The sequence below is a fragment of the Dipodomys ordii genome, unplaced genomic scaffold, assembly GCF_000151885.1.
Source record: "Dipodomys ordii isolate 6190 unplaced genomic scaffold, Dord_2.0 Scaffold6, whole genome shotgun sequence".
Lineage (NCBI taxonomy): Eukaryota > Metazoa > Chordata > Mammalia > Rodentia > Heteromyidae > Dipodomys > Dipodomys ordii.
The window spans coordinates 7399529-7411710 of NW_012267222.1; the positions used below are offsets into that span (position 1 = coordinate 7399529).

Sequence of the window (12182 nt, forward strand, 5' to 3'; positions counted from 1 at the left end):
CTCCTCCTCCTGCTCCTCCTCCTCCTCCTCCTCTGTGGTTCTGGGGCTTGAGCCCAAGGCCTGCCACACACAGCCTCTTAGCAGCTTCTCTGATCCGTCTGAAGGGCAGTGATCCACCTCTTCCCACCCCCACAACCCCCTTGCCCCGGGCTTCCCCATGGCCCAAGTGTCCCTGGAGCCACCACCAGCCAGAAGCGCAGAGCACGGAGATCTGACCCTCAGTCTCCAGATTCCACTCCTACCACCACTCCCCCTCACCATTTGCAAACAGCCGTGGTCTCCCCAACCCTCTCACTCCTGTGACTTCTGGGCTTTCTTAGTTCCCAGTTCCTCCCTGGTAGGGCAGCCACAGCTTAGCCTCGACCCTGCTCCCCAAGTTAACTGGAGCTGGGCACCCCAGACCAAATTGCCGAGCGCCAGGGAAGGGGCCGTTTTTACAGACGGGCAGCAGGCCGTCCTGAGCCAAGGCCACTCAAAGGTATGTGACAGGGTGGGTGGCCATGGGACTGGAGGGAGGGAGGGAAGGGAAGGGAGGGAGGAAGGTCGCCCTTCTGGTCAGTAGCCTAGAGGGCCAGTGTGGAGCTTGAGGAGCGTGCAGCGTGCCGAGCCCTGGCACAGGCCAAGCCCAGCTCAGGCTGCTGGCCGCTCGTGGGCCCTGCGTGGCGTCTGGTTAAGGGCGCTGTCACGCATCTTCCTCCCCTTCCACACATGTGTCAGCGTGTCCCATCCTCTCCCCTGTGGCAGCCACCCTCTGGGACTCACGGTAGCTTTTGTTTGAATTTCATGTATGTTGTCGGTCCTGGGGCTTGAATTCGGGGCCTGGGTGCTGTCCCTGAGCTTTTGTTCTGGAGGCCAGCACTCTACCACGTGAGCCACAGTGCCACTTCCAGCTTTCTGGTGGTTAATTAGAGATAAGAGTCTCACAGGGAATTTCCTGCCTGGGCTGGCTTTCAACCTTGATCCTCAGATCTCAGCCTCCTGTGTAGCTAGGATTACATGTGTGAGCCACCAGCGTCCGGCTCATTTCATTTTTTTCAAACCATAGAAATCTGAGAGCCTGGGTGCATGGGCCTGGCTCCTTGCAGCCTGGGAGAGACTGGTCCCGGCCGGGCCTGGTGGGTCTTATGCTCACTCTCCCCCTCCCCCAGCCCAGGAAGCTCCCCGGGCCCTCAGGACCCCGCAGCATCACCTCCAGTTCTCCCCACTTGCTTGTTTTGGCCAAAACAACTTTGATATTTCCACTTCCGGTCTCTATGGTAGCCTGGTGTGTGTTTGAGATGGTACTTCCAACAAAATGGAACTTAGCCAGTGCGTTTGCCTCGCTGCTCTTGCTTTTCTGGCAACGTTCAAAACTTGACCACATTGTCCTTCTTTTTTTTTTAAATAAGGGCCCAGCCGAGCACTGAGGCTTATTCCTGTAATCCCAGCCCCTCAGAGCATGAGATCTGAGAATTAAGGTTCAAAGCCAGCTCAGGTAGAAAAGTGACCTAGTAAAAAGCTGGAAAATGAAGGTGTAGCTCAAATGGTAGAGCACCAGCCTTAAGTGAAAAAGCCAAGAATGGGAAGCCCTGAGTTGAATCCCCAGTGCCCACCCCCAAAATGAAGTACCCAACTGTTGGAGTGCACCCCCTGCCACGGGGCTTCACCCCTTCTGGCCCCCTGGGTCCCGCAAGGGCCACCCATCCCCTGAGGTCACACAAGGAGATGGTGTGTCCCCTCCTGTCACTCCCTACCCAGTCCTGTGTCCATGTCACTTGAGCCCAGAAATAGAACCAAGCCAGACTCCATCCCATCGCTCCATCGCCTCCGCTCTTCCAGGAAGTGTGGAGACGCCGGCTGGCTCTGTCTCCCCATGCTGACCACTGGCACCCGTTGGCCCCCAGTGCTCTACCCATCGCAGCTTGGGGTGCAGGTGGTGGTGGTGGGGTGAGGCTTGCTGTCCTCAGTTCCAGGCAGTTCTGTGCTTTGGGGGCATCCGCTTGTGACCATATGTCACTAATGGGGAGGACGCTTGCCTGTGCGGTGGGCCCGATGCAGCACAGGACCGGCCGCCCTAGGAGGACAGAGCTCCAGGAGGCCCGCAGGTGCAGCCTCCATGGAGGCCCACGCTCTGGGGGAGGCCAGCGCGGCCTCCTGGGCCTGGCAGTATTGACCTACAGTGTTGGCCCTCAGCCCTGCAGCCCCGGCTGTCGTCCTGGCCGCGGATTCTCTCTGTTTGCACTGTTAGTTTGAACTGTAACGTCAGCCATGTCCGTTGTGTGTGTAAATCGTAGGTGTTTTTTAATTTGTAAAGCTCTATTTTTATTTGAACTTGGGAGGTTCTCCTAGTAGCCATATCATGTGGAATAAAATGTCTGCATCCATCTCCTTAGCCTCCGCCTCCGGGTTCTCTCCTGCCGTGCTGGGTGTCATGGGGCCTCGCCCCTCCTGTCTGCCCAGCAGGCCTACGGCCACCAGCTCCGCTTACCAGCATCCATCAGTTGCCTTTATAAGAACAAATTTAGGAAGCTGGGCGCTGGTGGCTACTCAGGAGGCTGAGACCTGAGGATCGCAGTTCGAAGCCAGCCCGGTCAGGAAAGTCTTTGAGACTCTCATCTCCAAATTAACCACCAGAAAACTGGAAGTACCACTGTGGCTCAAAGTGGTAGAGCTCTAGCCTTGAGCAAAAGAGCATAGAGATAGTACCCAGGCCCCAAGTTCAAACCCAATTAACAACAAAAAATTAGGGGCCTGGGTGAAAGTGGCTTTACACCTGCAGTCGGGTACTTGGAAGGGATCTTGGAGAAGTGAAGGTTTTTGTTTTTTTGGGTTTTTTTGGGGGGGTGTCCGGTCGTGGGGCCTGAACTCTGGGCCTGGGCGCTGTCCCTCAGCTCTTCAGCTCAAGGCGAGTGCTCTACCACTTGAGCCACAGCACCACTTCTGGCCTTTTTTTTTTTTTCTTGCTTATGTGGTGCTGAGGAATCGAACCCAGGACCCCACCTTCCCAGCCCAGAGAAGTGAAGTTTAAAGCAAGCTTGGGCAAAAAGTTGGTGAGACTCCATCTCAACAAGTGAATGGTGGTCATGTCTCTAATCTCAGCTATGTGGGAGAGATACGGACAAGAATTTCCAACTCAGGTCACCCGTGGTCAAAAACACAAGTTCCTATCCAAAAAATAATAATAACTTTTAAAACAAAAATTAACCATTAAAACATTAAGATTGGTTTAGCTTTGTGGAGCTAAAAATCTTCAGGATGCCACTGCTTCTCCTGGGAGGTGAGTACTGCTCTATTTGTCTTTCTTGCAAAAATCCCTCTTTCTACTAGGGGCAGCTTCGCAGAGCCAAGAACAAGAGATTGTGGAAAGGGGTGTTGGCCTTTCTTTCCCCTCCCCTCCTCTTCTCTTCTTTTTCTTCTTCCCTCTCCTCCCTCTCTCTCTGAATAACCAGTAAAAAAAAAGTTGGAATTGGAGCTGTGGCTCAAGTGGTGGAGCTCCAACTTTGAGCAAACAAACAAACAAAAAACTCGGGGGGCTGGGATTGTGGCTTAGTGGTAGAGTGCTTGCCTAGCATGCATGAAGCCCTGGGTTCAATTCCTCAGTACCACATAAACAGAAAAAGCCGGAAGTGGTGCTATGGCTCAAGTGGTAGAGTGCTAGCCTGGAGCAAAAGCAGCTCAGGGACAGTGCCCAGGCCCTGAGTTCAAGCCCCAGGACCCATACAAAAAAAGAAATGTGACCTGGCTTGCTGGCCAGTGTGATGCGCTCCTCCTCCCCCATCCTCTCTGCGCACTGGGGTTGTGGTCTGCCTGTAGGGGGCGTGGCCTGCCATCACTGCTGCTCAGAATCCAATGTTCTCCCCAGGGCTGAATAACGGGCAGGGGGAGGGGGAGGGGGAGGGAGGGGGACACCAGCCCGATGGCTCATGCTTGTAATCAGCTGAGATTTGAGGATCTTGTTTTGAAACCAAGAGAAAGTCCTTGAGACGCTTATCTCCAATTAACCACCAAAAAGCCAGAAGTGGAGCTGTGGTTCAAATGGTAGAGTGCTAGCAGAAAAGCTCAGGGGCAGTGTTTAGCCCCTGAGTTCAAGCCCCAGTATGGACACACACACACACAGAGGCTTAGCACCATACCCTTTTCAGAAGCAAGAAGAGAAATCTATATAGTCCAGTCTACAAGCTACACACTAGGGCCCTGCAAAGGGAGAGACCATGACTCAATGGATGTGGTTTGGTCCCCAGCACCCCTAAATAAATGAATAGCTGCCCGTTGGGGGTTGTGTTTTCACAAACATGAACCTGGAACTTCTCAACACAGCAAGCCATTCTCTGCTCACTCGGCTTTGAAGTCCGGCAGCCTTGTTTGAGCTCAGGTGTCCTTATCTAGCTGTGGCAGCGGACTCCGAGGTTCCAGAGGGAATGCAGGGGGCACCCTCGCTTCCGACATATGCCCTTCCACCCACCGGAGTTGTAACCCAAAGTCATCTAATTTAATAGCTGTTTCCAGGATGAGAAGCCCTCATGTTCTGTGAGTTTTTCTTCCAATAAGGAAGGGCCACCATACATGTTGGCGTCTGGAGAAAAATGCTCTATTTTTTCCCCTCCAGGGGCCTCTGTGGCTAAGGCTGGGTGAAGGGCAGAGCAGGTAGAGAACTGGAGTTTAAGACCCTTCCTTGCCCCAACCAAGAAAAGAAAGGGAGGAAGAAATGAGGAAAAGAAGAAAGAAACTTGGGTGTGGCCAAATGGGTGTGGCCAGCGTTCAGGAGGCTGAGGCAGGAGGGTTAGGAGTTCTAGGCTAGGCTAGGCTAAATAGCAAACCTTAGCTCAAGGAAATAAGGAAAGGAGAGTTGGAAAGGGAAACTAGAATCATTTTCTCTGACAACGAATACATGACTTTGACTCTTCCCCCTGGGTAGGAAAGAAATCACACCACATCAGGCCTTTGGCTTCTGTCCATGGTGCTGAAGTTTAATTCACTTGGCAAAAGTTTTCAGTAACAGGTGAAGGAGCTACCTTAATGCATGGGGTGGGAGATAGGGGTGGAAAGCCATGATTACACCACTCTCTCCATATTTAGCATAGAATGGCAGCATTGACAGGATTCTGCAGCTTCGTGCAGGTTCATACAGAGCTGAGACCCAGCTGTGAGGGGTGCCAGGGCTGCAGATCTCCCAGCCCGCCCCAGCCTGGCCGCCTTTTGTCTCGCTGGCTGTTATCTTCGATACTACAAAGAGAAAATCATACTTGTCTTGGTGACCTTGTCCTGTTGAAGAGGTGAGCTCCCTTGGACTGCACTAAACTCAAACTTGACCCAGCCAGCTTCTTCCCCCAGCCTCAATCTCAGCCCACGGGCCTCTGAGTTTCCTAAATAGAGAAGAGTTACTCCTTAGTGCTAATAAGGGCAGTCTTTGTGCATTTCATTTCCACCTTTCAGGATCTTGAAAGATTAATTGGGAGATAAGAGTCTCAGGGACTTTCCTTGCTCGGGCTGGCTTTGAACCTTGATTCTTAAATCTCAGTCTCCTGAATAGCTAGGATTACAGGTGTGAGCTACCAGAGCCTGGCTGCTTCCTTCTTTCCTTCCTTCCTTCCCTTTCTCTCTCCTTCCCTCCTTCCCTCCCTCCCTCCCTCCCTCCCTCTCTCTCTCCTTCCTTCCTTCCTTCTTTTTAACAATTCTCATCAGGCTAGAGCTGAAGATGGTGGAATTATCCTCAGATTTTGGGGACAGCATCAAGCTGGGGCAGAAATCTCAGAAGGAACTAGCTTCTATGCTGATCCATTTCCTGAGACTATGCCCCTCCACCCCTGCAAAGTCAGATTCTCCCCAAACCCATAATTTTCCTCCTCCTGTGTGGGTTCTCTTCCCTTCCCTCCAGCCCCCCACCTCCACTTACCCGGAAACTGTTGCAGCCCAGCCCGCTCTGGGCTCCGATCCTGTCCATCCGGCCTCCGAAGCAGCTGGACCTCCGCAGGCTCCGAGGGGCAGCCAGCAATGCCCTCAGCTTGCTCTTCAGGAGGGCAGAGCGCTCGGAGGAGTCCCAGAGGCTCCGCCCCACGGCACCCCCATCTCTCTGCACTGGGCCAGCCTCCCCAGTCCAGGGAGGGACCTCAGGGAGAGAGCTGAGAGCCGCCCCCACTTCTTCGTTCTGCTCGCTCAGGCCTTGTGGGGGCACAGCCTCCTCTTCCAACGGCATCTTCTCCTCCAACTGGTCCAGCAGATTCTTTTAAAAAAAAAAAAAAACAGGGAAAGGGAGAGACCTCACTGATCCAGAGAAGATGGAGAGGAGGAGGCCCAGTACCAGAAAGCCTCCCGCTTCCTATCTGGGTATCCCCCGCTTTCTGGCCCTACCTTGAAGTCCATCAGATCTGCACTGGACACGGTATTGTACACGGGGTTGGCGCCTGTTTGGTCTGGAAGCTGAAGGGCCAGGAAGAGGAGGAGGCTCACGGTGATGGTGGAGAAGGAGCCCATGCTGGCCTCGATCAGGGAGCTGTCTGGCGCTGGCTGCCTCTTCTCGCTTCTCTTTGCTTGTTCTCGCTCTGTCTTTGTCCCTCACTGTCCCCAGCTGCCCAGCGCCTCCGTTTTTATAGCCCCCCAGCTCTCCAAGAGCGCTGGGAGTGCTCGAACCCTCCCCATTCTGTCACTTGCAGCGATAAAGCCCGCCAAGTGAGAGCCCGGAGATGTCCTTTTAAAGTTATCAGCCCAGCAGAGCACCACGGCTTTGAGCAGCCCCCCTGGACCCTCGGGCAAGAGCCACATTCTTGCTGATTTCTCTCAAGAGGCCCCCACTTCAAAGGTGTGAGCGGAGCAAAAAAGAGTCCTTGATTATCAGCCCCACTGGGCCCTCGGGATTCTTTCTCCTTGGCAACGCGGGACCCACGCGGGGAAGCAGAGGGTGACTGAAGCTGGCCGGCGCCCAGCCACGCCCGCCTGCTTGTGGCTCAGCTGTCAGGGGTTCCAAATAAGGGCGGGGGAAGCGGAGGAAATGGCAGGCAGCCTGTGAGGGGAGCGCGGATGCTCCAGCTGGCTTCACACCTGATTCATCAGCTTCGTGGGAGGATCTCGGGCCCCAGACAGACGCCCTCAACTCCTGCCCATCCTGTGCTCACCCCAGGTCAGATGAAAGGCAGGCGTGTTGGAGAGCACGAAGTCAGCCACTGGTGAAGAGCCCAGGAATTCAGCTCCCAAATATAAACGCCAAGGAAAGTTCTTTGCAAAACCTCTTCCTCTTCCTCCAGTGCTCTGGCCTCCCCCCCCGCCCCCCCCCCCCCCCGCCCTTCTACACCCCCCACAGTGTGGAGAAGATGGGCTAGGCCACAGCAGCCATCATCATCTCTTGGCCTGGCTGCTTCAAAAAGCTCAGACTCCGAGTTGAAAGCATCTTAACAGTCCTGCATCTCACAGAGGCGGGAGACAGGGAGGGGAAAGGTGGTATGCAGAGTTTACTTTAATGTCCATGCAAGTGTGTGGTGTGTGTCTGTGTCTGTGTCTGTGTGTCTGTGTGTGTGTGTGTGTGTGCACCAGTCCTGGGGCTTGAGCTTTGAATTTAAGGCCTCACACTCTCACTTGGCTTTTTTATTCAAGGCTAGCACTCCCCCACTTGAGCCACAGCTTCATTTCCAGCTTTTTGATGGCTAATAGGAGTTAAAGAGTCTCAAGGACTTTCCTGCCTGGGCTGGCTTTGAACCAAGATCCTTAGATCTCAGCTTCCTGAGTAGCTCATATGACAGGGGTGAGCCACCAGGGCCCAGCCATATATTCTTAACCCACTTCACACATGCTACTTCCTCTGTGCCCTGTGGGTGCACCCCCATTTAGACACCCTATACCCCATCTCTTAGATGCTGGTTTCCTACCCTCTATCTGTAGCTCTCCGCCCTGGACAAGTCTGTATGTATTTGTCTTTCTTTTCTGTCTTCAAGGAAGGGTCTTCATCTAGTCTCTACAACCTGTTTCCACCCCAGCCCTATGTTAATCCAGGGTGGGAAGGCTCAGGAGATGTGTGTTGAATGACCATCTAATCCTGCCTAGATCTGTTTCCGGATGGTTTGGCCCTGTTGACCAGATTGAGAAACCTCGCCATATAGCCCCTAGACAGGAAACAAGCTGGGCACTGCTGACTCATGCCTGTAATCCTACCTACTCAGGAAGCTGAGATCTGAAGTTCTCAGTTCAAAGCCAGCCCGGGAGACTCTTATCTCCAATAAACCACTAGAAAACCGGAAGTGGCACTGTGGCTTGAGCGGTAGAGCGCTTGCCTTGAGCTGAACAGTGCAGGGACAGAGCCCAAGCCCAGAGTTCAAGACAGGAAATAAGCGCTGTCAGAAAAGCCGTCCTGGGTGGAGATATTCTAAGATAGAAGGAAGCCAGGCCCTGGTGGCTCATTCCTGAAATGCTAGCTAATCAGGAGGCTGAGCTCTGAGAATCACAGTTCAAAAACAGCCCAGGCAGGAAAGTTCTTATCTCCAATTAACCACCAAAATGCCAAAAGTGGAGCTGCCATCCAAGTGGTAGAGTGCCTAAAGTTCAATGACAGTCCCAAGCCTGAGTGCAAGCCCCAGGCCTGGCTTGCGTGCACACACACACACACACACACACAGCAAAAGCCAGTCACACACACACACACACAGCAAAAGCCAGTCCTCATAAGCTTAGCCAAATGGAACTTGAAATCTGAAGTGATGAATTCTAATAGGAACTATGAGACCAAAACGCCATCTTAGCTGCTGAGCCGCTGGGATGTGCACACAGCCTAATTGTCAGCTTCAGGGTTATTATTAGCCGAGATGACGGGGCTCCTCGCAGCGCGCGTGCGTCACACAGGCTGTCTCCCGGAGGTGGCCTTTGAGACGGGCCTTTGATGCAAAGACTTCCGGAAAGGCAGCGGGCAGGTGGTCTCCACTGGGGCTCAGCCTCTGAGGAGGCCAGCACTGCCCAGTTCTGACCCACATCAAGTCCATAGGTGGTGGCCCTAGGAAGGCAGAAGGTGTATCCAAGGTGTTCCAGAAAGATCATTTCAGAATCCATCCCCACTTTCTTTTATGAAAGCCAATTTTGAACCGAGTGCCAGTGGCTCACACCTGTCATCCTAGCTACTCAGGAGGCTGAGATCTGAGGATTGCAGTTCAAAGCCAGCCCAGGCAGGAAAGTCCATGAGTCTCTTCTCTCCAATTAACTGCCAGAAAATTTTAAGTGTTGCTGTAGGTCAAAGTGGTGGTAGAGTGCTAGCCTTGAGCAAAAGAGCTCAGGGATTGCACCCAGGCCTCGAGTTCAAGGCCCACATCTGACATACAGACAGACAGACAGACAGCCTGATCTGCTAGGAGGCCCGAAGTGAGGCAGGGTGAGGCGTCTCTGGACTCCACTGGATTCCAGGCCAGACATGGCGCAAACTCATTCTTCAGAAAGTATTTTCTTGAGCCCAGCACCAGGAGCGTATGTCTATAAATCCTAGCAACTCAGGAGGTTGAGATCTGAGGATTGCAGTTGGAGGCCTTCAGGGTCAGACAAATCTAAGAGCATCTTATCTCCAATGAACTAGCCAAATGCCCAACTAGAGGTTTGGCTCAGGTGATAGAGCACCTGTTGTGAGCAAGTAAATCAAGCAAAAGGGAGAGGCTCTGAGATCGAACCCTGGAACTGGCACATACCGGCCACCATTCACAAGGATGATCAGTGAGCCTTCCTTCTTCACCTCCTCTCCCTCCCACCTGTAGTTCCTTCCCCCTTGCCCGCCCTGGGGACCTCACAGGAAGGAAAAGTGACCCTCTGGGCCAGAGGCCTTGCAGGAGCCGAAGTGCAGGGATGGGAGCCAGTGTTGGGGGGTGGGGGAGTTGGGCGGTGACGTGGTACCAGCTTGTGTGGTCCAGCCCAGGGAGCCTCAGAGGCCTGAGTCACTGGCAGGGCCGGGAGGCTGATCAAGGTTTAATCACTTGGGAGTGGCTTTGTTTAGGTTTTCTTGAGCCTGAGACAGGAACTTCAGGAGCAAGGGTTTCTTTTGGAGACCATCCCAAGAAATGTCAGGGTGAGTGGAGAAAGGGACACAGGGCAAGGAGAAATGAGGGGCTGCCATGGGCACCCCAAGAAGGGGAAAGCCAGGGCTACCGGCCACCCCAGGCAGCGGAGGCTTTCCTGCCTGCTCCGGCCAGGTACTGGGTGATGTGGGGCACCCACATGGCACTTCTGGCCTGCTGGGGGAGGGCCTGCCTGTGGACAGGTGTGTGGACTCCAGACAAAGTGCTCACAGTGCTGCAGGACCAGGCCAGTGAGCACTGAAGCGAGAGCCAACAAGCCTGACAATGTCCAAGATAGGAGAGCTGGGGCAGGAGAGCAGGAGCCAGGGTTCGAGAACAGCCAGGGAGTCTAGCTTCAGAAATGTGCCAAAAGCCAAGTACTGGTGACTCACCCCTGTAATTGTAGCTACTCAGGAGGCTGAAATCTGAGGATTGTGGCTTGAGGCCTACCCCGGCAGGAAAGCCCAGGAGACTCTAATCTCTGATTCACTAGCAAAAAAAGCCAGGGGCTGGGAAGGTGGCTCAGTGGTAGAGTGCTTGCCTTGCATGCATGAGGTCCTGGGTTCGATTCCTCAGCACCACATAAACAGAAAAAGCTGGAAGTAGTGCTGTGGCTCAAGTGATAGAGCACTAGCCTTGAGCTGAAGAGCTGAGGGACAGTGCCCAGGCCCAGAGTTCAGGCACCATGACTGGCCAAAAAAAAAAAAAAAAGCCAGATGTAGAAGCATCCCTCAAGTGTTAGAGCTCCAGCCTTGAATGGAAAAGCTAAGGGAGAGCATCCAGGCCCTGAGTTCAAGTCCCAGTACTGGTGCACATGTATGTGCACACACACATGAACTGTGAAGTTCTCGCTGTGTTTAGAGAAGGGGAGGGCTCTCTCTGTCTTCATTGCTTGAGCAGCAAGATCAACCTTAAATATTGAGCTGAATGAGATCACTGAGCAAGTCTTTATTTAGTGCCAGTCCTGGGGCTGGAACTCAAGGCCTGGGGCACTGTGCCTGAGCCGCTTTTGTTCAAGGCTAGCACTCTACCACTTGAGCCACAGCACCACTTCCGGCCTTTTCTGTGTATGTGGTACTGAGGAATCGAACCCAAGGTTGGTAGGCAAGCGCTCTTCCACTAAGCCACATTCCCAGCCCTAAGTAAGTTGAATTTTCCAACTTGGCAAACAAATCCTGGCTCTGTCACTCACTCACTACCCTGACTAACACTCCATCACCTCCGTGTGCCTTGATTTCCCCATGTGGATATGAGGAGTGAGGTTTATTTGTTGTTTTGTCTTTGTGCTAGTACTGAGGCTTGAACTCAGGGCCTGAGCACTGTCCCTGGGAGCTTTTTCACTCAAGGCTAGCACTCTACTGCTTGAGCCAGCTCTTCTTCCAACTTTTTGGTGGTTAATGGGAGATAAGAGCCTCACAAACTTTCCTGCCTGGTTAGCTTTGAACCACAATCTTCAGATCTTAGCCTCCTGGGTAGCTAGGATTACAGGCCTGAGCACTGACGCCTGGTTTATGATGAGGTTCTTATTAGACTTGTTATAAAGACTATCACAGCTGTTGGAATTGAGCCTCTACATTCTTCCTCATTAACTGTTCTAACTACACATTGCCTTCCCAGGTCAGAAACATGAGACAAAGATGACTCACAATCTCTTGGAAAATAAACTGCTTCTAAAATCTCATTAAAAAAAAAATCTTTCCAGACGTGGCAGCTCATGTCTGCAATCCTAAATATTCAGGAGGCAGAGATGGAGATGGAGAGGATCGGGGTTTAAGGCCAGGAGGGTACAAATACAACCCCACCACTCTTCCATCAACAGCTGGATGGGATGAGGTTCACCTGTCCTCCTGGCAAAGAGGAAAGCGTAATAGGCAGATCACAGGCCAGGCTGGCCCTGGCATGCACACACACAAGACGTTATTTGAAAAATAGGTAAGAAGGGCTGCCTGGAACAATACGCACACATTCATATGTGTGCGTGTATATAAATTAATCTGATTGGCTATCCACAATCTCTGGCGCCTACTGGATCAGAATGAGACCTATCACACATGATTCTCTCTCACTCAAAGAAATACAGGCTGAGTGCAGCGAGAGTCGGAGGTGAGGCATTGCGGGGCTCTGCGCTCACTCCACTTCCAGCATGGTGTGGCTGCCACCACCTGTCTGGCAAGATGCTTCCTCTTGCTG

General features: G+C 53.0%; 1 protein-coding gene across 1 annotated transcript; it reads right to left on the reverse strand.

Moving 5' to 3' along the window:
* Window positions 1-5190: 5190 nt before the first annotated feature.
* On the reverse strand, window positions 5191-6450 carry Nppa (natriuretic peptide A). Its single transcript, XM_013031865.1, has 3 exons — window positions 6328-6450; window positions 5873-6199; window positions 5191-5202 (listed from the first exon to the last, which is right to left on the reverse strand). The coding sequence occupies exons 1-3, from the start codon at window positions 6448-6450 to the stop codon at window positions 5191-5193; spliced, it is 462 nt and encodes a 153-aa protein (XP_012887319.1).
* Window positions 6451-12182: the final 5732 nt, after the last annotated feature.

What these genes read in the sequence shown, in the direction of transcription:
- Nppa (XM_013031865.1), bottom strand. Translation starts at nt 6,450, where the DNA reads ATGGGCTCCTTCTCCACCATCACCGTGAGCCTCCTCCTCTTCCTGGCC. An exon ending in CAGATCTGATGGACTTCAAG is followed by an intron (nt 6,200 to 6,327) that starts GTAGGGCCAGAA and finishes TTTTTTTAAAAG; the next exon opens with AATCTGCTGGACCAGTTGGA.